Genomic DNA, 25,573 nt, shown 5'->3' with positions numbered 1-25,573 from the left:
TGCCGACAAGAGTTGTCCCTACTGATTCTTCTTATACTGTGGCCTGACATGCTAAAATCTGAACTTACCTGGCTTCTTCTGGGTTGGTGGAGCAAGATCCTCTTCTGATGATATTTCAATTGCATCAGCATCAGCACCAGCAACTCCATTTCCTCCTCCGGTACTTCCACTTATAAGTGAATCAAACATTGCATCTGATGATACTTCTTTGGCTGAAATTTTACACAAAATATACTTTTTTTTTTTTTTTTTTGTATATGAACAATGTTCGATATTAGTGTGCAGTCATACAAAAAGATGTCCAACTTCCAGAACAGCTTAGAAATTTTGAAATAACCAAGTTGACATTAATGATTTCTTCAAGAGTTGCAGAGATTACAAGAAATATAGTGAGGTTGTATCTTTGCTGACCTCCAGCCAATAGTTTACATGTATACAAAAGTTCGAGCAACACTGCTGAGAATGATGACTGGAAAAGTCCAACTTAAAACTTAAGCGTTTAGTTTTTGTTTGCAATTCAACTTCAGAAGTTACTGATTTGTACTTTCATTCAAGCACGTTCCGAAATCCATACATACTGAGAAGTCACTAATATCCTTTCTCGTGAGGGAAATAGTTTAAATGGAAATTTAAATTTTTAACTTCAGAACCAAATAATTTAAACATTTTTTGACGGGAATATAATATTAAACAGTATTTCTTAAGGCTATGGGATCTGTGAAATTTCTAACTTCTACATTTTCACATCAATTAATCTTAAACTTTCATCACATATTTGTTAAAATGTGGACATGCAATATACAAATTTTCACTTTAATATTCCAATCAGTTTACTTACAATTTAATGTATCAGTTCAAAAACTATCTTTAAATGTAAGAGCTGTCATTTGATCACAATAATCTGACGTCAATTTAGATCGAGATACCCAATTGCTTTCTGGTAAAAATTCCGTTTTTGTCGAACTTTCAACCCATTTCTTGAGCTGTTTTTTCAAGTATATTTCAGTGTGTGGCTTTGATTTATTCAGGTCTCAAATAAGTAAAATATTGGTCTCCTGTCATAAACTCTAATTCTGTGCATTGTCCGAAGGAATTTGAACTTTAATGCAACAATATCACTCCTCTCCAGAAGTAATTCCGTTCCTCATTTGTTTTACTGTACCAGAAGTTAGAGCCTAAACTTTTCAATATTCGCAAGATGGACGTGGTGGAATCTATGTAAGAAATTTTGATCAATATGAATGATTTTTTTTTTTTTTTTTTTTTTTTTTGGCAATTTAAAATTCGTCACTATCATACAATTCAACAATAATTCTACATACTATGTCTTCCTCAAAGTCGTCATCTTTGGTAAAATTATATTTTCTGGATGAGAGAAAAACTGGGGCCCCTGGACCGAAATGTTTTGTTCCTGAACATATTCGGGATACCATAGATTAGTTCACACTACATGCTTTCACACATTCTGAAGTTAAATTTACTTATTCACTGTGGGCTAAAGCAAGGAGATGCACTATCACCTTTACTTTTTAACTTTGCTCTAGAGTATGCCATTAGGAAAGTCCAGGATAACAGAGAGGGTTTGGAATTGAACGGGTTACATCAGCTGCTTGTCTATGCGGATGACGTGAATATGTTAGGAGAAAATCTACAAACAATTAGGGAAAAACGAGAATTTTACTTGAGGCAAGTACAGAGATAGGTTTGGAAGTAAATCCCGAAAAGACAAAGTATATGATTATGTCTCGTGACGAGAATATTGTACGAAATGGAAATATAAAAATTGGAAATTTATCTTTTGAAGAGGTGGAAAAATTCAAATACCTGGGAGCACCAATAACAAATATAAATGATACTCGGGAGGAAATTAAACACAGAATAAATATGGGAAATGCCTGTTATTATTCGGTTTAGAAGCTTTTATCATCCAGTCTGCTGTCAAAAAATCTGAAAGTTAGAATTTATAAAACAGTTACTGGTTGTTCTTTATGATTGTGAAACTTGGACTATCACTTTGAGAGAGGAACATAGGTTAAGGGTGTTTGAGAATAAGGTGCTTAGGAAAATATTGGGGGCTAAGAGGAATGAAGTTACAGGAGAATGGAGAAAGTTACACAACGCAGAACTGCACGCATTGTATTCTTCACCTGACATAATTAGGAACATTAAATCTAGACGTTTGAGATGGGAAGGGCAAGTAGCACGTATGGGCGAATCCAGAAATGCATATAGAGTGTTAGTTGGGAGGCCGGAGGGGAAAAGACCTTTAGGGAGGCCAAGACATAGATGGGAAGATAATATTAAAATGGATTTGAGGGAGGTGGGATATGATGATAGAAACTGGATTAATTTTGCTCAGGATAGGGACCGATGGCGGGCTTATGTAAGGGCGGCAATGAACCTCCAGGTTCCTTAAAAGCCAGTAAGTAAGGTTATTTTACGACGCTTTATCAACAGCTTAGGTTATTTAGCATCTGAATGAGATGAACGTGATAATGCCGGTGAAATGAGTCCGGGGTCCAGATATTTGGTTGAGGGAAAACACCAGAAAAAACCTCAACCAGGTAACTTGCCCTGACCGGGAACTGAACCCGGACCACCTGGTTTCGCGGCCAGACGCGCTGTTACTCCAAAGGTATGGACTTTGTGTGTGGATGAAGTAGCTACCAAAACATTAAAATATGGTGTTCACTTAAATCGGCTACAACTTGCCATTTACCTGGCATTAGAAAACAACAACATAATTGTACAGAGGGAACAGTTTAATCTAAAACTGCGATTTGGGGGAGGGGGGATTCTTAGAAATTCATTCTTCTTGTATCTTGCAAGCTACTAAATTTGAGACTTAAATGTCCTAATGCCAACATCCCCCTTGATACTGATACTCCTTTACTAGGCAATATTGCACTTCTCTGATTCACTACATACAAAATGTTTATACAGCCAGTGCTGACATACTGCGGAGAAATTTTGATTACTTCACCTTTCATAAACGACATAGAATATGTTCAAAACCAAGCTCTCAGACTCATTACTGGTGGAATCAAAACAACTCCAATAGATTCTATGAGATTCCTCACTAATATTAACAGCATCAAAATGACAATAGAAGAAAAAGCACTGATTCAATACGAAAAACTTATCAGATTACCAGGAAACAATTGGCATTCGTACAGTCCTCTCTGTAGATTGTAAACTCAAAAAAGTTTCATATCCATTGTTCAAGAATTAAAACAGAAAATCAATATTCCGAATTTAAAAGAAAACCTACAAATTAAACCAAACCCTTTAACTCTATTAAATATAGAATATAATCTAAATTTAACAGAAGAAATACTGAAATCAGAAGTAAACACTGAAATACTGAAACAATTGTCTTTAGAGACAATTAATATTAGGTACCCTCCACAAAACTGGCTTCATTTATACACCGACGGATCCTTGATCTCCAGAGAACAAGATGCTGGTGCAGGTGTTACGTGCTGTCTCTTCTCACTTTATAGATCTCTTGGATATGGAACAACAAGTTTTGATGGTGAAATCATTGCAATAAGGGAAAGTCTCAGGAATCTTCTATGCCACATCAATAAATTTAGGAATGCAGTTATATTGTCAGACTCCAAAGCAGCTATTCTATCAATAGTCTCTAAACACACACCTTCATCTCAAACAGCAGAAATAACTAAAATGCTCTCTCAATTAATATCACTTAATAAAAGAATTGTATTCCAATGGATACCATCCCATTGTGGAATCCTGGGAAACGAGAATGTGGATGCTTTAGCAAAGAAGGGCAGCACTGCTACTTACAGACCTGTTACTAAATCTACGTATTACTCTGTGAAAAGATTTATTAAATCTACATACTTAGACTTCAACAAACAAAATTTGATAACACAATCCCAAGGGAAAAAAATGGAACTCTCTGCATCAAAATCCACAGTTAATTCCCAATTTACCAAGAAAATCGTCTGTAGCTGCATTTAGATTGGCAACAGGCCATGATTGTTTGGCCAAACACCTGCATAGAATTGGAATATATCAGTCCCCTAACTGTCCATTGTGCAACTCAAACCAAGAAATGGATTCGGAACACCTCAAAATCTGTGCTTCAGTGGCTGGCCATGATAATATCTTTGAAAAATATTGGAGTGCAAGAGGTCAAATGACTTCATTGTCAAATGCCTGGCATTAGAAAACAACAACAACTTCTCTGATTCACGGGAACAATGAAGCTGTTGGAAGGTCATATACAGGATGATTGCCACTGAGTATAATTCTCTTTCAAAATGTGCAAATTACACTTTTCAATATTTGTACAAATTAAAACTGAAGCTATTCATACCTGGCTTTGTTGGTTTCCGTTTGTTACTTGACTCATTATCTGAATCTGACACTTGTCGCTTTTTTGACTTGCTCTTAAATTCAAATTCACTATCAGTATCGCTTATTTCAACGTGTCCTTCTTTCCTACAAAAGAGAAGTATATTAATAACACCAGAGAAAAATATTAGAATAAAATGCAATTAGATTTTATGTTCGGCAGTATTCTTACTCATTGCCCAATTCTGCATCAATTTCAGGTACATAATCTCCGTTTTCCATTTTGTTGTCATGGAGCTCAAAATTATGATCGTCATCTTCTTCTTCTTCATCACTATCAAACCTGAACTTAATATTCGCAGCTGAAACAGAAATTGAAAATTAACATATACATTGCAAAGACAATGACCATCCTTGACATTTTTTTAACAATGGCATTGACAATAGAATTGGAAGGCTGCTACACAAGATAGAGACGGATGGCGACAATTACTAAGGGAGGCCCAGGCCCACCAAGGGCTGTAGCGCCAATGATGATGATGATGACGATTGACAATAGCTGTTCAACCATCACCCACAATCTGGGCCGTCAGTTATGCCACATTAGGAAGTTTGCACGAACTTTCATTTTCAGTGACTATTTAAACCTAAAATTAATGTATTATTTGTACATCCTGATTACACAACTTTTAACACTTTATTACTTTGGAATATGTATTATATGACTTTCTTGTGTTAAATTCTATCGTACTTGGTTACATGTTTTGGCCTGTTCTGGACCTTCTTCAGAACTGGTTGTTGCTGGTCTTGGCGCCTTTTGTTTTGTTTCCTTGGGGGTGTGTTTGTGTAGTGTAATGTGGAGTCAAAGAGTGTGTGTGTTTTGAAATTGAGTTGTGTGTTGAGAATTTCATTTGTATGTGTTTTTGTGTGTCTGTATATTTCGTATTGTTCTAGTATGTTTAGTTTCTGGCTTTTTGGTTGGATGTGTAGAATTTCCATGTCTGTATTGATGTCTCTGTAGGTGTGGTGCATTTGTGACGTGTTCTGCATATGTGGATGTGTTTTGTAATTTTGTTATAGCTGTGATGTGTTCTTTGTAACGTGTTTGAAATGACCTGCCTTTCTGTCCTATGTAGAAGTTGTTGCAGGTGTTACATTTGAGTTTGTATATACGCCTGTGTGGTTGAATTTGTTTGTTTGTGTTGTTTGTGGTCGAGATGTTTTTGTAGGGTATTATTTGTTCTGTATGCGATGCTGTAATTTAATTTCTTGAATGAGGTTGCAATCTTGTGTGCAATACATTACACATTAGAAATTGAAAACAACAAATCTATAAATTTTCTAGACATCACAATAGCAAAAGTAGACAACAAACACACAAAGTATATAGAAAACCCACAACAAAAACAACAACACACATACACAACACATCCAACCACCCCACACAACACAAACAAGCTGCATTCCGAAAAATGGTACACAGACTACTCAACGTACCAATGAATCAACAGGATTACAACGAAGAGCTAAACACAATCAAATACATATCACAAGAAAACGGATACAACCCCAACATAATACGAAAGACAAAACATAATCACAAAAACATAAGAATACAACACAAACACAAAAAATACATCTCACTAACATACGAAAACAAAAACACACACAAGATTGCAACCTCATTCAAGAAATTAAATTACAACATCGCATACAGAACAAATAATACTCTACAAAAACATCTCAACACACAAACAAATACAACCACACAGGCGTATACAAACTCAAATGTAACACCTGCAACAACTTCTACATAGGACTGACAGGCAGATCATTTCAAACACGTTGCAAAGAACACATTCACAGCCATAACAAAATTACAAAACACATCCACATATGCGGAACACGTCACAAATACTAACCACACCTACAGAGACATCAACACAGACATGGAAATTCTACACATCCAACCAAAAAGCCAGAAACTAAACTGACTGGAACAATACGAAATATACAGACACACAAAAACACATCCAAATGAAATTCTCAACACACAACTCAATTTCAGAACACACACACTCTTTGACTCCACATTACACTACACAAACACACCCCCACAGGAAACAAAAGGCGCCAAGACCAGCAACAACCAGTTCTGAAGAAGGCCCATAACAGGCCGAAACATGTTAACCAGGTACGATAGAATTTAACTCAAGAAAGATATATAATACATATTCCGAAGTATTATTTGTGTTGTGTGATGTGTTTTAATAACGAAAATCCACACAGTTCTTTTGTTTATTTAGTTAAGTTCGGGCTGTCAGTGTTGCCACATTAGGAAGTTCAAATGAACTTTCGTTTACAGTGAATATTCAAACCTAAAATTACTGTATTATGTGTTGTTGTGTGACGTATTATAAGAAAGAAAATCCACAAAGTTTATGTAGTTATGTTCGGATCGTTACTGTTGCCACATTAGAAAGATCACACGAACTTTAATTTTTAGTGAATATTCGTACCAGGAATTACTGTATTTATTTGTGTTGTGTGATGTATTTTAATAAGGAAAATCCACACAGTTTTTATGTTTATTCAGTTACGAGCAAGTGATAGAGAAATAGCTTCACATGGCTGCAATTTCAACATTTGGCACCATGAAATACCAAATTTTTTTTTTTTTGTATATATCGGTATTTATTCAAGTATCTGGCAAAATCTCGTATCTGGAACTAGCTTGGTCTCTTTGGTGCTGGATAAGAGGGATTTTACAGTAGTGGTATTTATTCAAGTATCTGGCAAAATCTCGTATCTGGAACTAGCTTGGTCTCTTTGGTGCTGGATAAGAGGGATTTTACAGTAGTAGTAAATTACAGAGTGTAAACAGAACATTTTTCGTTGACCTCAAAACTTTTAGTTGGATCAATAGATACACCTTCATATAGCAGAGCTCATTTCGGGTTTCAATTAGTTCAGCTCTGAACAGGTGGTGTCATGACACTGTACAGAATCTTTGTATCAAATTAAGTGCAAATCAAAAATGAAGTTATATGAAATATAACCATACCAGCAGTTCTACGACTGGTCGTCCTTTGTGGTAAAGGTACACTAGGTTCATCATCAGAACTCATTTCATCATCCTCCTCTGAATCAGAATCCCAAGGATTTTTCCCTTTGCCCTTTTTCTTAGGAGATTTAGATGACTCTCTTTTCTCCTTCTTTGGTTTCTTCTGTTTTATATCTGCAACCAGAAATAATGATTCGGGTACCGGTACTTGTAATATTTCGTGTTCAAATGAAATGATTTTTATTTCTTTTTAAGTGAAGTTTGAATTGTTTAAATAAAGTTCAGTACATTTCAAATGCAGTGATTTGTTTCGTATGATTGATATTAATTAATACTGCCTTTTGCGTATGAATTTTACATGCATTGTAGGATTGTAGCATACACAGAAGGCAGTGGTTTACATTAGAACTTTGGAGCAGTAATATTTCAACATACTTATCTTGGTTAGCAACTCTGAATTCAGTAAAATCAACTTTCAATCATGGCACATGTTTGCTGTAAGTTAATGAGGAGGAAACACATTATCGTGCAAAAACTCTTTTATAGCTAATATTAATTATTTGCCTACATAGTGGGGAAGCAGTTGCCTTTATGTTAAAAAAATGAGTGCAACAATAGTGAGACACGCTTTCTGATTATAATGTTCCACATGTTTTGCAACAAATTAGTTCATCATACTTACAGTTTACTTTCTTGAATTATTATTCAAAAGACATACATAATTGAAATCATTTGATATGCACCAAAATAAAAAGATGAACTTTTAATTCTCCGGTTTACACATAACAGGTGATTTGCATGAAAAGATATTTCTCCTCTACTAAATTATCAGCAAACATAATGTGTACTGTGTGAACACAAAACAAAACACAATTGTAACATACATACCTTTCCGCTTAGCATTCAATTTCTTTTCTATATCTTCAGGAGATGTACCCAATCGATCAGTTAAAGTCTTCCGATTTCCTTCCAACAAATCAAACTCATCCTTCTCCTCGTTGCTTAGTTTTTCTTTCCTTGCCTGGATACAAAAGAGAAAATCGTAAGAAGTGGGTATTTCGTGTAAATTACATTTGAGAAGAAAAAAATTGTGTATACAAACAATGCATATTTTTGTAACATAGTTGAACCCCGCTTCTGCATTCCCAAAATTTATAAAAGTCCGCCACTTGAAAAGTTAGAAACAGTTGATTGGATTTCTTACGCAAAATATTAAACAAAAACAGGAATTTCTGCTAAACTAATAGTATTGTGCATCAGTAGCGGCCGGTGATCAAAATCCTCAGTGAGGTCAGATGCAACTAGTTTAAGTGCCTCCGATAGGAAATGTTTATTCATGATATTAATTATTACTGTTATTATATTATTAATATCATTATTACTGTATTATTATTATTATTAATGAAAAATAATAATTTCACTCACCAAATAAGCTATTATGCTGTGAGTTTCAGTGTGATGAAGCAACCCATATTACGTGTTGAAATTCCCCTTTCTTCCTTTTCTTTTTATTTTTTTCCTTTGACAGCAACGAACAAGGCCAACAGAGAAGTTTATTTTGCACCACAATACCACCTAACCATTTATGTTGCCCATACCAGGATGCAATAGAAACTCGCGTTTTAAGATTATCTGGCAGAAAAAATTGTCAGCGATGTTGTAGGTATCTCGGTAGGTTCTCTCTTTATTTATAACTTCCTTTCTTTCAATATTATTTGTTCTCGAAAAGGACACTCTAACAATGAATTAACTGCACCAGCATTATTTCCCGCATTTGTTTCTGTTTATATTTTCCCGAAATACATAACAACATTGGCCCAGATTCACTACTGTACTACGAAGTTTTTTTTTTTTTATCCAATGCCACCAGGTTGTCTTTTCGACATTTCTGGTCTTCTCTCCTGGCTGTGGCTTAGTTGTAACCCACTTCTGAGGTTGGGGCACCTGGAAGGCGGAGTTACATTACCCCGATGATGTGATAGGATGATTATGATGTGGTGCCAGGAGAGATCTTAAATCTAAACTTAACCTAAATTCCAGGCCATGGACGAACACAGGAATAATACCCTTTAAGGAAAAATTCCTGTGCTTTAACCGGGAATCAAACCCGGGAGCTCATGAACTATAGCCAGAAGATCTGACCACTAGACCATGAGGCTGGTCACATTCGAGAATGTGTGACTTGATAAAAAAAAGCGAGGAGCCTTCGAGTCTGTCTAGTCAGTTTGTGAATCAACAGCGAGTGAGCAAGGAAGCCAGCCTTCGAGATCGGGGTTCGACGTGAGAAGGACAACAACTGTGGCAGCGTCTAGGCGGAAGCAACGCGTCCGGAAGTCTTGGGTTCGAAGTGCAGTGAATTGACTCCGGAAGTCTCGGGTTCGAAGTGCAGTGGACTGTCTCTGGAAGTCTTGGGTTCGACATACAGTGAACTTGAGTGAGTGAGCTAGAAGAACTAGCCAAGGTGAACGAACTGTGAACTGACAGCTTTGTTTTGTAAATAGTGCTTTGTGAACATTAGTTAAGATTAGGAGTACACTGATGTTCTTCTCAATAATTCACGTGAATAGTCATTGTCGTTCTGTGGAGTACAGTGTTGAGTGGAACGAAACAAATATATATATATATATAGTTATACGAAGGCGGATACGAACCCGGGTTTTCTGCATGTGAAGTCAAAGTTTTACCACGGAGCTATGACACATACACAGTTCAAATCGTTGTTTGCTGGTATAAGAGTACATTCTTGGATCTCACGGGTTTCTTACTTACTACTCTGATTTTAGTCTTGTGTACCAGGCGCACAGCCAAACGGAACATAGACAAATTTACGCTTCAAGAGTCCGGTCATTTTTTTTGTCTAAGAGTGTACAAGAACTTCGATTTGCTGTACTATGAAGTACAATAGTACAACACTCTTGCTTAAGTCATGAACTAAGACATAAAGGGAGAGAAAAGTGTGGGCCTCTGCCTGCCAAAGAGCTGGAATTTTTGTTATTTATGGCCTATTTAGGAAGACAAGTCACCACTGCTATTGTCACCCCACTCTAACCTTGAGACTGGTCCATGGATGGGAGGAGTGAAACCTGACCAGGCCACGAGGCCAGACGAATTGTGCCCCAGCTACAACGTTTCAAATGGAACCTCAAAGCCCGCGAAAACACACGAAATGCAGAAGCCAGACCTGGCACGAGCGATTCTGGCCTCAGGAACAAATTTTACTGCAAAACAGATCTATATACATCACAAAGTTTCCAAATGCTTCTACAGTGATATATGCTTCATGCAAATAACTAATCTATACTAATAATAAATCTGTAGCCGAAATTTTTCTGGTAATTTTCGATTTTCCAAAAATAATTGGTCCTAACATATATAATTAACCATCCTGAAACCGAAAATCGCTTTTTTGAAATTTTTGTTTGTATGTCTGTCTGTCTGTATGTTTGTTACCTTTTCACGCGATAATGGCTGAACCGATTTCGATGAAAATTGGAATATAAATTAAGTTCGTTGTAACTTAGATTATAGGCTATATGGCATTCAAAATACGTTATTTAAAAGGGGGGTTATAAGGGGGTCTGAATTAAATAAATCGAAATATCTCGCTTATTATTGATTTTTGTGAAATATGTTACATAACAAAAGTTTCTTTAAAAATGATTTCTGATAAGTTTTATTCTCTGAAAAATTTTGAGAGGATTGATATTTAATGAGATAAATGAGTTTTAAAATTAAAATAACTGCCATCTAAGGCGGTATATTGAACTAAAAAACAAATGACTTCGTCTATAAGGGGCCTTGGACACAACAATCGAAAGCAATTAAACATAGCCTACAGACAATGTTTCTGTGTTTGTATGAAGCTAAATTAACCGATTTGTATAAATAATTATTATTAAAGTGTAGTTTCTCTGGATGGACATAATGCTATCATGTTATTACAGTAACTTTTGAGTGAATTGAGGACAGGTAAGATTAAAATAGCTTCTTATGCACAGAAAACTTGATAGGTTATTCTGTAATATTCATTTCCTGTATTTCTTATAATAATGTTTATGAACATATTCATTTTTATCTCAGAGAATTAACGAACAACGAGAGTGTATTGATTTAGTATGCAGTAATAGTACGTTAGCTTAGCAATCCATTATTTTATAATTCAAATTTTAACTATGCTCAATTGAATCGTGTTAAAATACACAAAACATATATGCAATAAATGCAATGCAAAAAAATTGGGTAATGAGCCAAGCAGATTATGTTGCGCTGTTGTGAAAGTTGTTCCTCCTGAGATTCAAGAGCTCCCACAACAAATTAAAAACTTTCTAATTCGAGTACATCCGTTATCAACACGCTTTTTCATAATATAATATAATATAAACATAATAATAAATCTGTAGCCAAAATTTTTCTGTTAATTTTCGCTTTTCCAAAAATAATTGGTAATAACAATTAAGAAACATGTTCAAGGAATTGTCATCGCACCAAATGAGTGTCTCTGGATCAAAATGATCGCATGTTAATATTTTAAATACAATTTAAATTAAGTAACATATTAAACGATTTATCCTTCTATCAAACACGAATGTTCCCTGGATCAAATGTCCTATTTTAATTATGTAATTACTTTATATTTATTTCTAACGGGTGCAGCGGAGCACACGGGTACGGCTAGTACATTATATAAAAACACAAAATTTGATTTCAGTTAAGCCAAGTGACTGAGGCCCGGCCTCATTTGGCTCAGTCAATCAGCTGCCACTGCTGTACATACATTCAGTCTCTCCGCAAGGAAAGGACCTGTCAGCAAGTGGACACTGCCAGCATGTTAGCAGTGATCATTGACATGGCCAAGAAGGGATGCTGTAAGTAGCTACAGAGATTTTCTGACAGTGTAAAAGTCGGATTTGTTACAAGTGATTATTCTTCAGTTGTATCAATGTTACCTACTGAAGAGAGAGGAGTGTTTTTAGTTGAACGTATTTTCCAGGAAGGAGATAAATTTATGGAAAATGTAAAGATGAAATTTCAAGAGAGATTTCCTGATTCCAGGATTCCAAATTCTGCTACAGTGTGAGATCTGATTGGAAAATTTCGACAAACTGTATCTGTTCATGATGCCCCTCGAAGTGGTAGGTATGTGATTTTAAGTGAAAAGAAACTAAACAAAATTTCAGATGCCATACTGAAGAGCCCTATTAAGCCAATACATAAGTTGACACAACAAAGCAATAATTTATTTCTAGGACAGTGCATAAGGCTGTACATAAAAAATCTTAATTACATGTGTATAAGTTTAGTTATAAGAGACTGATTACGAGAAATGAGTGTTATGTATTTTTTTTTTCTAATTAATGGTGGGTACTTAACTGTTAGTCACTCATCTATATGATGCAAGTTGTGTAGACCAATTTACCGAAAGAGTTATTGCCCAAGGTGTGCCACAGGAGGCAGTTTATGCTACACCCAAGATTTCTTGGGATGCCACAGGAGAACCAGAGCTCCAGGAGAAAACCTCTGTGTTATCTGGACCATGGGCTTTCCCAACACAAATTATAAACCGAGGGTACACCAGAGATCGAATCTGGGTCCACAGACATATACAGGGCGAAAGGTAACCTCTTATAATCCTTCACACACGTAACAGATCATGTCATTTGGGAACGTTTTGTCAAATAATATTTTTTCATACGACCAATAGTTTTTGTAATATTTCGAGAAAACGATTGTTGCAATATTGTAATGTTGTAGACAGTAGCCGTGTTTACTTCGTGAGATCATTGCATCCCAGCATAGTGAATACCGCTCCAATCATCTACTTGGCAGGGGTTTTGAAAGGATGTACTACGCGACCAAGGCGGGAACCGTTTTGTTTGGTGGCGCTGTGATTCACTTTACAGCACAGGCCGAGCTGTAAAGTCCGCATCAGATGCAAAATGAAGCACATGCTGAATCGTTCTCTTGTTTCGTTATTATTAATATGCTTTATATGTTCGTATAAGTTTATAGTTTATTGTTTAGTTTTATTTAACATATGCTTACACACATAGAAATCTATTCAGAAAACACACCACAACATCGGTGTTCGTAAAGGAGAGAACATGAATCGAAAGTAACGTAAACAAAAGTAGCTACCATATTTTATATAATATTGCATTTGATATGCATTTCTCATTTTTTACCTTCCTTTCTAATCCTACTAATTGTTTTTAGTAAGTTATTTTACAATGCTTTATCAACATCTTACGTTATTTAGCGTCTGAATGAGATAAAGGTGATAATGCCAGTGAAATCAGTCTGGGGTCCAGCACCGAAAGCTACCCAGCATTTGCTTGAGTTGAGGGAAAATCCCGGAAAAAGCCTCAACCAGGTAATTTGCCCCAACCATGATTCGAACCCGGGCCGGGGGCCTAATCTTCATCGAAAGTTCTGTCAATTCAGAAGTGTACTATATTCAGAGATTTGATAATATCTTTGAAAAATATTGGAGTGCAAGAGGTCAAATGACTTTATTGTCAAACGCCTGGCATTAGAAAACAACAACAACATATTCAGAGATTTTTTATTTAATCAGGAATTTTTCCATATAGAAGTGGAAACAAGAGGAAAGTCATTTTCAAGCAGATCTTCACTTTTAATTTCTCTCTAACCCTTAAGATGTTCAATAAAACTATTGATATTTTTCAAGTAAAAATTATCTTACATTTCATGTGGTTACTTCCTGAATAGTAATTCGAAGTAATGGATGGGAATGAATTCCATTAAATATTGAATGAGAAGCTATAAACACAGAGAGAATATAGAAGAAATATAAATAGGGAAACCATTGTAAGTACTTAATTCCATTATTTGATAGTGAAAAGTAGTAAAAATTGAAGCTATTAAGGACCGATAACACAGTCTTGCATGACTACAGTGACTTACTCTCTTTACTTTGTTTTCTTTTGACAGTGTTTCTTTCTCAAATTTTTCCTTAAGTTTGATATCCATTTTCGGCACAACACGACGACCCTTTGGAGATGGTTTTGTTTCCTCTGCATTCAACAGCTCCTTCTTCTTTGGTCCACCAAATTTCTTGCCTACTTTCACTGCCTTGCCAGTCTGCCCAGCTAATGCATCTTCTCTCTCCTTTGCTTCAACTTTGTCCAACTGAAAGTTAAGAAATTTTCACATTAAACAAACAATATTATATTAGTGTTGAAAACAGCCTCTAATCCGAGATGTCAAATATCAGAATACAAAACGTTTTTCTTTAATTTTTCATCTTGTATTCGTAACAATTTCATAAGTTGGCTATTAAGCAATTATTCGTAGTATAATAGCATTAATGGGTAATGTACACCACTGACGGTCAAATAAATTTCTTTTATTATTATTTCATTAAATGGACTTTCCTCTTCAGTTTAGTAGCTTTTTTTTTTTTTAATATTAACAATACTTCTCGACTTACGACCTAAAACGTGTCAATCAGTACTTCACATCTTCGGCAAGTTTGTTGCTCATTTCCTGTAAATTACATTTTTTAAACCGTTTCCCTGATAACTCGTACAAGTTTTAAGATAATCTAACGAAATTCACGTATTTCATAGAGAAGAACAAATCTGACCTCTATCACCATTATATTTGTACTAGTCCTTATTTTATAAAGTGAAAATGTTCAGTTCGAGAAAAAAGTCAGAAAAAATATTTCTCACTCACGTATTGAAATGATAGAGGTCATTTCACATTCATTGTAAATAAAATGAAGTTAAAAACGTTTCAAAATTATAAAAATTATATGATATATTTGGTAAATGATTTTTTCTAACTCAGACTGTACCCACCAATTTAATAACAATAATAGTTTTATTTTCCCTGGCAGAGTTAAGGCCATCAGACCTTCCCTTCCACTCAACCAGGATCAAAGCACATACAGAAAAATACATACCAGTATACAAAAATTAACTTAAAAATAATAAAAATAAAATAAATGAATAAAAAAGAGAGAGAGAGAGAGACTGAACACGTGAATATAATCTCAAACAGGAAAATACAGTTCGGTATTATTAACTTAAAAAAAAAAAATAATAATAATAATAATAATACATTATGAATGTAATCACACAACTAAAGGAATAGTACAATTGAAGCGGGCCAAGCACCATTTATTAAAAACGGAGAAAGCAAAGGTTAAAGTTAAGTGAATATCATAGTTTAATGAAGATTGACATCATTTAGTTTTAATATGTGTACTTTATATTACTTGCTATATGTTGCCATTGAATTATGGTAATAACTTCAGTTTAACCCTTGTTTTCTACGATTTTAGTAAATGGCGCTTGGCCCACTATGGTTCTGAACCCTTCAATTAGTATAACCAGTATGGGTTACATTGAAACATTGACAATTGCCTAGATATTAGGGTTAATGGAAAAAACAAAGCAATGACTATATTTAAAATATTATTATTATTATTATTATTATATTTATTATAAAAAATAATAAAAATTATACCTAAAAAAACTAGTTCTGTGCATTTAAAATATTTCTAAACAATCTAATTTTGAAGGACTGAGGATTAAGACTATCCCTGATTTCCAGTAGCAGCAAATTCCAGGAAATCAGGGGTAGTGTTAGTCCTCCGATTTAATAACCTGAAGAACAAATCTGACCTCTATCACTGTTATATCTGCACTAGTTCTTATTTTATAAAGTGAAAATGTTTAGTTCATCGAGAAAAATTTCTCATTCATTGTAAATAAAATAAAGTTAAAAACATACCAAAATGATAAAAATTATACGACATATTTGGTAAACGATTTTTCCCACCAATTTAATGACCTGTAAACTGTTAAAGGTAAATTTATTTTTAATTCTAAAATTTGTTTAATGATGTAAAAGAATTGAGTAAACACTACACGAAATTTCAAAATGGAGTTCAGGTTAGGAAGCAATAAACACGCCAATGGTGTGCATGACCTCTTAATACAACACCCAAAGGGAAATGAGAGAAGAGGAACATTTGTTTTATGGGATAGGACTGAGCAGTTATCAATGGTCACAACATTGTTCTCTGTTAAATAAAAAGGTAAACAAATTAATAAAAGAGTAGGAAATAGCAATATGTGTTACAAGAGCGGTATGTTGAAGTTTTCATGTTCGAGGAAAAGTTTGAAAAAGCGAAACGTAGTTGAGCTTTTTTAATTTCCGAGAATTGAAAGAAAACATACCGCTCGTGTATCGTACATTATTTTGTGCCAAGATCGTTTATTACATACCTGAAAGAGGAATTTCTAATTAGTTGCAATGAAATCTCCATCTTGGTTTCTGTTTAATGACGGCAAATTTGCAAAACAAAAATATCTATCTTCAACATTGTTGCTTTAAAATGTTTTCTGTGTTTACTATACTCCAGCAGGCCATGATATACGACTGTCTTTTTTCCCCCCCAGTCTATGATGAGTCTGGAATCTTGTTGACTTTTTCACGGCTGCCTTAATGTTACTTGCATCACGAATGCAGTAACTTTAGTGGAGTTGTAGAGTTTACTTAATTTTTACAAATATTTAAAAACAATTAACAGTGCAATTTAGGTGAAATTGCAGTGGTAAGTTTCCAATTTATAATTATTACTATATTGAACGTCTCTAAAAATAATATGTTAAAAGCCTAAAGCAGTAAAATCAATATGTCACTTAAGCGGTAAGAAGAGGGAAATTGTTATGTGTGTTAGGTTGGGAATACTGAATTTGGAATTTTAGACTTTCCGCAGATTGGTTTTGTGCAGAAACCAAGCAAATACGCACGATCTCGCACAAAATAATTCAACTAAGGAATCATGTTTGTACACTCACCATGAATTTCTATACTAATTTTGTAAGAAGTTCTTACAGACACACTATAAAGCTATATTCAGAACAATACACTACAAAGCACTGATGCATTTCAACAATCAAGATTTAAATGTAAAAGTGAAAACCTGCTTGTCTTGCAACTTCAAGCCGTTCATTAGTAGCTTTGAAAGTTTTGTGCGATAGCTACAAATGTCAAGACTATCACAAGCAGCAATAGTTCAGATAAAATTTTCCCCTGTACCTCAAGAGCACAAGACAGTACACATAAAAATACTAAGTACTTAGTATTTAAAAAATGAAATTAATAACAACCTCTTCTAGGAATGCAGCCAGATCTTCTTTCCACAACATTTCAGGTGTTTTTGCTTGCAAAGTTTTAAGTTCTACCAATTTCTCGTCACGTTTCTTCAACAGTTCATCCTTCTTCTCTTTAGTCAACGTCCACATTGTCATTCCAAGCAGATAGTCATACTGCCCTGCCAAATCAGACTCTTCATCAGGTTGTGAACTTTCCTCTTCTTCATCGTCCATTTGTTCCACCTTAATACAGATAAAAAAAATATATAATTGTATAACAATTTTAAGAGTGAAATCATTGGATTAATTCCATTTTCACTTTAAAAGAAATCCGTGTAACAAAATTATACATAAATAACTTGCTAACAGAAAGAAAATGGTTGCTTCGGTTTAAGGAAAACCAAACAATATCACATGACACATGCTGTTGTAATTCATGATAAATCTTCACCTCCGCATCTAAAAATCAAAGCTGATACTACTACATTTGTATCACGGAGAGGGGAAGGGAGGGGAGGAGAATAAAGTAAAAAACAAACGGAAATCTAAACATTAAGAATAATTTTCAGTAGAGAACAGAAATCTGTGTTATTTATGTCACAATTTATATTTATTAGATTAGGTTAGTGCTATCTATACCATCACTCACAAGGAGAGGACACGCTCTGTATATCACCGAATTAAATAAGATTTTGTGACATAAAAGTACAAGACGTACTGTTTAAAGTCATACCTGGTATGGGTGGCCAATGACCCCTCGTTTTGGAAATATGAAATATGAAATGCGCACAAACTGTGCAGGAGTGTGTTAGTGGATTCCACTTTAGTTCTTGCTGTATTCGATTATTGGTTTGTCAAGCTTCTTGCACTGGGTGATGTGATATCGATCGCAGGTTAGGTCGCACAGTTCACATATACACTCTGGATTGGGATCGTGGTAAATGTTTGATTTGCAGAGCTTGTACTGCCATGGAGGTGACAAAGTGGCGAAGTTCTTGATCCGTGTCCGTCCATGATCGGTTTACTATTGCTTCCGTTGAGTAGAACTCCAGCCATATCTCATTTCGTTTCTCTTCCCTTTCTTCCAATAATTTTGCCCAACAGTTTGTGGCAGGCAGGGAGAACTCTAGACGCAGGTCTTCTATCAGAAATGTCTCTTTTGCGAGCTCGTAGACTAGTCTGGAGCGTGTGTATTTAGACACACCCAGTGCGGCTTTCAGGAATCGTGCTTTCACTGCTTCTAAGGTACGAAGGTCGGTCTTATTCAGTTTTTCCCATATTAACTCGATCCCGTAGGTGAGGATGGGGACTATTTTCGTTCTGAAGAGTGCCATAGCTGAACTTAGGGAGAGTCTACTCAGTGATCTGATATCGTATATAGCCTTTGTAGCTGCTGCCGCTTTGGATTTGACGTGGATTCTGAAAGACGTCATTGTTGTCTGTAGGGTCATGCCGAGGTATTTGAATGAATTTGTCATGTGTATTGGTTCGTTCTTCAGCAGTATTCTGTCATTAGTTGATATTCGTCCGCCTTTTCGGAAAGTCATCTGCACGGTTTTCTCTAGGTTGATCTGTAGTTCGTTTTCCTCGGCCCATTCCTCCAGTGCCTTAGTTGCTTTTTGCAGCTCGTTTGCGTCATGTGATCCAATGACCATGTCGTCGGCATAGATGTATATTTTCACTTCCTCCGCTTCCTGTCGTATTCTGCTGACTGAATCATATGTGGCAATGTTGAACAACAGGGGACTGAGTGGATCTCCCTGCAACACTCCGTTGGTCTGGGTAATTTCTTCTGATATGCTGATGTTGTCAGAGACTCGGACCGTGTTATTCCTTAGTATATTCTGAATCAGTGTTATTAGTTCTTTGTTCTCTACTGTCATTGCCTCAAGTTTTGATGAGATGACGTTCCTATTGAGTGTGTCAAAGGCTTTGGTATAGTCAATAAAGACCGTGTGGAATTTGCCACGGGGAAATCTTAGAGCATCTTCTATGTCTCCGATCAGGTTTCGAACTGCTTGTAGTGTGTTTCGTCCTGCTCTGAAACCGAATTGTTCGTCGGGAATTTTGTGGTCTGTTTCTCTTGTGAGACGTTTTGTTATTAGTTTGGTCAGGATTTTGAAAATGTTGTTTTCCAAGGCTATTCCTCTGTATTGGTTCGGGTCGCCTGGATCGCCTTTTCCTTTGTGTAGCACCTTCAAGGTCGACGATCTCCATCCAGTTGGTATGTTGCTCATTCTTAGGCAGAGGTTTAAAAGATCTGTGATGACTTGGAGAAGTAGTTTTGGAAATATTGGCTATTGTTTGTGACATACTCCCGTTAGGTGCCCAATAGGGAAGCATTAGACCGTGTAACAGCATAGCCCATATGGATGGATGCTGAGTTGTTATCCAGGCAACTTGAGTTCGAATCTTAACTGGTCCTATATTTTTTTCTTTTAGTAATGATTAATATTGTGATCACAGTTACCTATTTACATACCTATATCATATTTCTCAATGTATTGAATGCTTCATCATGCTTCAACAAATTACTAATTAACTAACATTGTATTGTAAAGGATAAACAATGAAATATTGCTCACGTAGGAAGGTAAGATGTGTCACTGGCGTCTGTTCTGTTTCTGTAGCAGCTATTTTGTACCCGATTCATTATGATAAATGTCATAAAAACACACATATTTCCTGCACCATGCACAGCAAATGAAAGAAGGTTGTCCACAGTCACACACATTTTTCCGTACTTCTGCTGCGAAACAGATATCATTCACATTCACAAACACTTCTCGTTCGTTTATTAATTTTGATGCATACCACGCATATTTCAACATGGCTTTGAATATAGGAATTGACAACTTAAAATGAATTAAAATAATAATAATAATAATAATAATAATAATAATAATGATAAATAAATAATGACAATAGTAATAATGATGATAATAATGATAATAATAATAATAATAATAATAATAATAATAATATCAAGCTTTAAAAATGAGAAGGCATTAGGATTCGAACTCGGGTTGCCTGGATGACAACTCAGCACCCAACCACATGAGCCACGCCGTTACACAGTCTAATGCTTTCCTATTAGGCACCTAACGGAAGTATGTCACAAACAATAGCCAATATTTCCAAAACGAGGGGTCATTGGCCACCCATACCAGGCATGACTTTAAAACAGTACGTCTTGTACTTTCATATCACACAATCTGATTTAATTCGGTGATATACAGAGCGTGTCCTCTCCTTGTCAGTTTTAACTGCATGTATTAAGAAGTTAAATACGAGATGCACAATTTGCTACGAATTACATATGTTCAGGAAATTCATTCCTACAGAACTTAGTGTCACAGGGAGAGGGAAATAACACCAACTCTACTACTAAGGCTTAGAATATCTGTTCTGATATAAAATTTTACATACTATATACACGTATTCCTCATTTAAAAATGATTTACCATATCAATTCTAACAGCAAGACTAATTTAATTCGATCTTGAATTTCAGCTCTTTATCAAGGAAGAACTAAATTCCTCACCTCTCTTACCTGCATTCATGCACATCCACCCTTCTCTTACAGAGAGGAGAGACAAAGAAGGGGGTAAAGTGAGGGGAAACAGAAAGAAGTTGCAACAAATCAATGATAGCAATTTTCTAGAACTACCATTCAAAAGACATAAATGAAATCATTCGATGTACACCCAAATAAAGAGACAATCTTTCGTCTTATATACTGTACAACAGAAAGAAAATAAATATAATAATAAAGTTAGTGAGATTTAGCAGGGTGCATCAGCAACTATGGCTATTTGCGCCCCTATTAAAAAAAAACACACACAAAAACAATATCATAGTTTTTGCCTATTATGTTAGAATTTTCCATAAATCGTGAATTACATGTGCTTGGGAGTTGCCCACAGGGAGAAGTACTTAGAATAAAACGTCACAACACCATACGTTCTATTGTGAGCTATTCTGTGTCGCAGGGCGAACCCAAAATATTGGGTCAGATAAATTAATTAATTAATGTGTTTTTTTTAATGTAAGAAATATAGCTAATTAATCTTTAAGGGCATTTTTAGTGCGGGCTTTCGGTGGATGATCAGAGTTTTTCGTATTCATAAACCAGTGTTAGCGATAGGATATGATTTGAATTCTGTACAAGTAACCAGTGGATAGCCGGGGCTAGCTTAGTATGCTCGTGGCGCGTGCTGCGAAATGTCTATGAATACCACCCTAAGTATTTATACATTTTGAAACTTCGTATAACTTTCACAGGCAATAAATATTTTCTTTTCATGCTTTAAATTTACTATTGGAAGAAAAACACCTTGAAAGATTTCAATGACCCTCACCTGCATATTTGGAAGTGTTCGTACAGCAACATAATATTTTCTGAAAGATACTTCCTACTTCCGTCTTTTCTCTCTCTCTGGGTTTTTAAATCCTGTTGTAGTTTGAGGATTTGGCAAAAACTATCTCAGCAGTTTTAGAAATACTAACCCCAGATGATTCTGTATGGTCTTCAAATTACTTGACAAAGAAATGCAAACTGAGAAGTACATTTATGACTTCGTATGCAGAAAAATAAAATTTTAGAAGGTAAATATATATAGTATTTTTATATTAACTATTGCAACAAGTATTTCTCATGTCAGTGATTTTTTTTTGAAGTGTAGAATTATATTGAACTTTAAAAATAAAACCACAAATGTCTCAGGACTCAGGAGGGTAAGAAATAAGATCAAGGATGGGAGGGGAAGAAAATTAGTTTATTTTGAATAAATCACGTTTTTTTTATTACTTTAAAGCAAAAAAATTACTACTATATTTTATGGGTATCATATTAGGTGGATTAAATCGTAGACACTGAATCTGAATAAAAATTATCTATCGAATACTTCAGGATGGATAGCAACAGCATACTAGAAAATATTTTTCAATGTCGGAGGAGCTAACAACATACATTTCCGTGAATATCACGAAACTGATATTTTGCAGAAATGGAACACTTTTTTCTTTATATTTTGCATAAGAGACATTATTTTCTTTATTTTCGTAGGTTATTTTACGACGTTTTATCAACATCTTAGGTTATTTAGCGTCTGAATGAGATGAAGGTGATAATGCCGGTGAAATGAGTCCGGGGTTCAACACCGAAAGTTACCCAGCATTTGCTCATATAGGGTTGAGGGGAAAACCCCGGAAAAACCTCAACCAGGTAACTTGACCCGACCGGGGATCGAACCTGGGCCACCTGGTTTCACAGCCAGACATGCTAACCATTACTCCACAGGTGTGGACAAACGAGACATTAAAAACTCTGTAGTATGAGTATAAATGCAGAAGTAAAAAATAATAATAATAATAAAAATAAAATAAAAAATAAATAAAACAATTACTAAGTACTTCTTAATGTAATACGTAACATTATTTACTATTTGTACCAAATGCACAACAATACGATTACACAATATAAGTCTGGCTTACAGGAGGAAGAAAATAAGACAACAGCTGAATTAAGTTTAAAATTATCGCAGAGAAAATCAGGTATTGTTCTCGCCAAGCTTAGACGACCTCACTCACACCACTCTGCTGACTTGTGCCTTATCCAAAACATAATAAATCATATGGTGCCTGTTAGTTATGCAGCGTTGTCATATTATGACTCTGAATTAGACCAGCTGCTGGTTGAGGCAATTACGATGTTTTTTAACAGATAAGTTAGTAGTTGTCTCTTGCAGCAAGACAAGCTGACCTCTCTACTCGGGCTGAGGCTGTTCTATGTTTGGCAACGCTGTTACTACACGACCAAGGCGGGAACCGTTTTGTTTGGTGGCGCTGCGATTTGCTTCACAACACAGGCCATGCTGTAAAGTCTGCATCAGATGCAAAATGAAGCACATGCTGAACTCTTCTCTTGTTTCGTTATTATTCATATGCTTCATATGTTATATGTTGGTATAAGTTTATAATTTATCGTTTAGTTTTATTTATCATACGCTTACAGATATAGAAATCTATTCAGAAAACACACCACAACATCGGTGTTCTTAAAGGAGAGAACATGAATCGAAAGTAACGTAAACTAAAGTAGCTACCGTATTTTATACGGTATTGCATTTGATATGCATTTCTTATCTTAGCATTTCTCATTCTTTACCTTCCTTTCTAATCCTACTAATTGTTTTTAGTAGGTTATTTTACAACGATTTATCAACATTAGGTTATTTAGTGTCTGAATGAGATACAGTTGATAATGCCGGTGAAATGAGTCCGGGATCCACCACCGATAGTTACCCGGCATTTGCTCATATTGGGTTCAGGGAAAACCCCGGAAAACCCTCAACCAGGTAACTTGTCCCGACCGGGAATCAAACCAAGGTTTCGTGACCAGACGCACTAACCGTTACTCCACAGGTGTGGACTACTAATTGTTTCCTTATTTGTCTTCACAATAGCTGCAACACGCTCTGTTGCCTTCGATAGAGGTAGGAATAAACCAGTTGTCTTTTCTTCATCACTAAACTTTATGGCATTATAAATAACACTCCGCGCTTGGCTACGAAACACACGTCTTCCTACACGCGACATTGCGACCAGATTGAAACGCTAGGCATTGGATGTGATGACACTCAAGCAGTAAATATACGCAGCGAGTATGGAGTTTCTCATTCTGCCACGACGGGTCCCGTCATGGTCGAGTAGTATAAAGCAATTCAGTTATCGGACGCGGCCAACAGCATAACATAAACATCAAGAACATGTTGACGTGACTTCTTTGACTTTTTTCCTCTGAGCTGGGATCGTCTCAGTTTGGCGAGTACAATATGTTCTTAAGCAGGCACGGATAAAAAAAAGTAGTGGGTTATTTTGTACATTTCTCAAATAATAACACTCACCAATCCAGCTTCCTTTGGCAAGATGAAACAAAAATAAGAGCACAGTTCTAACCACAGTCTAGTATATACAGTCGCGAAGCTCAATACGTAGTAAATATGCAAACATTAGATAGTTGCTCACCACTAAGATCGCTAATATTGCCTGATTACAGGCAATGCAAAATAGTACCATCACAGTCTATTGTTTCTAGCACCCTCAAAACTCAAGCTTCGTGACTGTATATAGTAGACTGTGGTTTTAACAATTTAATTACAAAATTGGATGTAAATCTAAATACTGCAGATTGGAACTTCATCAATGGTCTTAAGGGAAGACTCCACTGAAAATCATGAAAATTTTTCCAAATTTTTTTTAGCTATTTCACTTATTCAGAATTTATATTTTCATACCCCAAATGGATTCAGCTCAATTCTGATTACAAATACTCGTATGTTTACACTTTGTAAATTAAGGCTGGAAGGGGGCATGGAATTTAAAGAGCTGTCAAAATTGTTTTTCATCGAAGAATTCTTTTTTAAAATTTCTGATTACAAATCTAGTAACTTTTTGTTGGCTCCCTGAAGTTACTAGATGAATGTAGCGGAGGAGAATAATTTACATAAATATTCATTTTATTTTCAAATCTATTTTTCTGTGTTCATTTTTGTTGATTCAACATCAACTTTCTCATGCCAAATATTAATCAATCTGGATGAAATTTTTCCTACAAGTATTTATGAGGTAGCTGCATGTTTCTACGCATTTATTTTGTGATAAATGCTGCTAGTTTATTTTATTAATATTTTTCTTAATGCTGCTAGTTTACTTTATTAATATTTTTCTTAAGAATGTAGGGAGACATTCTTGTTACTTATTGTTGGAAGTTTGCTGTTTATTCTATTTAAGAGAAAGATTATAATGTAGGGAGACATTCTTGTTACTTATTGTTGGAAGTTTGCTGTTTATTCTATTTAAGAGAAAGATTATAATGTAGGGAGACATTCTTGTTACTTATTGTTGGAAGTTTGCTGTTTATTCTATTTAAGAGAAATATTATAATGTAGGGAGATATTCTTGTTACTTATTGTTGGAAGTCTGCTGTTTATTCTATTTAAGAGAAAGATTATAATGTAGGGAGATATTCTTGTTACTTATTGTTGGAAGTTTG

At 35.3% G+C, this 25,573-nt stretch overlaps 1 protein-coding gene across 2 annotated transcripts in view; it reads right to left on the bottom strand.

The window, feature by feature from the left end:
• The window catches only part of Top2 (topoisomerase 2), a 100,622-nt gene that overhangs the window by 15,246 nt on the left and 59,803 nt on the right, over positions 1-25,573 (bottom strand). The window contains exons 20-27 of one of the 2 annotated variants that reach the window (XM_069831960.1): positions 24,426-24,437; positions 17,533-17,760; positions 14,312-14,536; positions 8,276-8,408; positions 7,388-7,561; positions 4,556-4,685; positions 4,346-4,470; positions 69-212 (exon numbers count right to left, since the gene is read on the bottom strand). In XM_069831960.1, the coding sequence (XP_069688061.1) occupies positions 69-212; positions 4,346-4,470; positions 4,556-4,685; positions 7,388-7,561; positions 8,276-8,408; positions 14,312-14,536; positions 17,533-17,760; positions 24,426-24,437 (1,171 nt within the window). The remainder of the gene's footprint in view (positions 1-68; positions 213-4,345; positions 4,471-4,555; positions 4,686-7,387; positions 7,562-8,275; positions 8,409-14,311; positions 14,537-17,532; positions 17,761-24,425; positions 24,438-25,573) is intronic. The other variant, XM_069831961.1, reaches the window with a different exon arrangement.

This window comes from Periplaneta americana, chromosome 7 (genome assembly GCF_040183065.1).
Source record: "Periplaneta americana isolate PAMFEO1 chromosome 7, P.americana_PAMFEO1_priV1, whole genome shotgun sequence".
Classification (NCBI taxonomy): domain Eukaryota; kingdom Metazoa; phylum Arthropoda; class Insecta; order Blattodea; family Blattidae; genus Periplaneta; species Periplaneta americana.
Note: the sequence above shows the minus strand (reverse complement) of the source record. Positions and strands in the feature narration are given on the sequence as shown.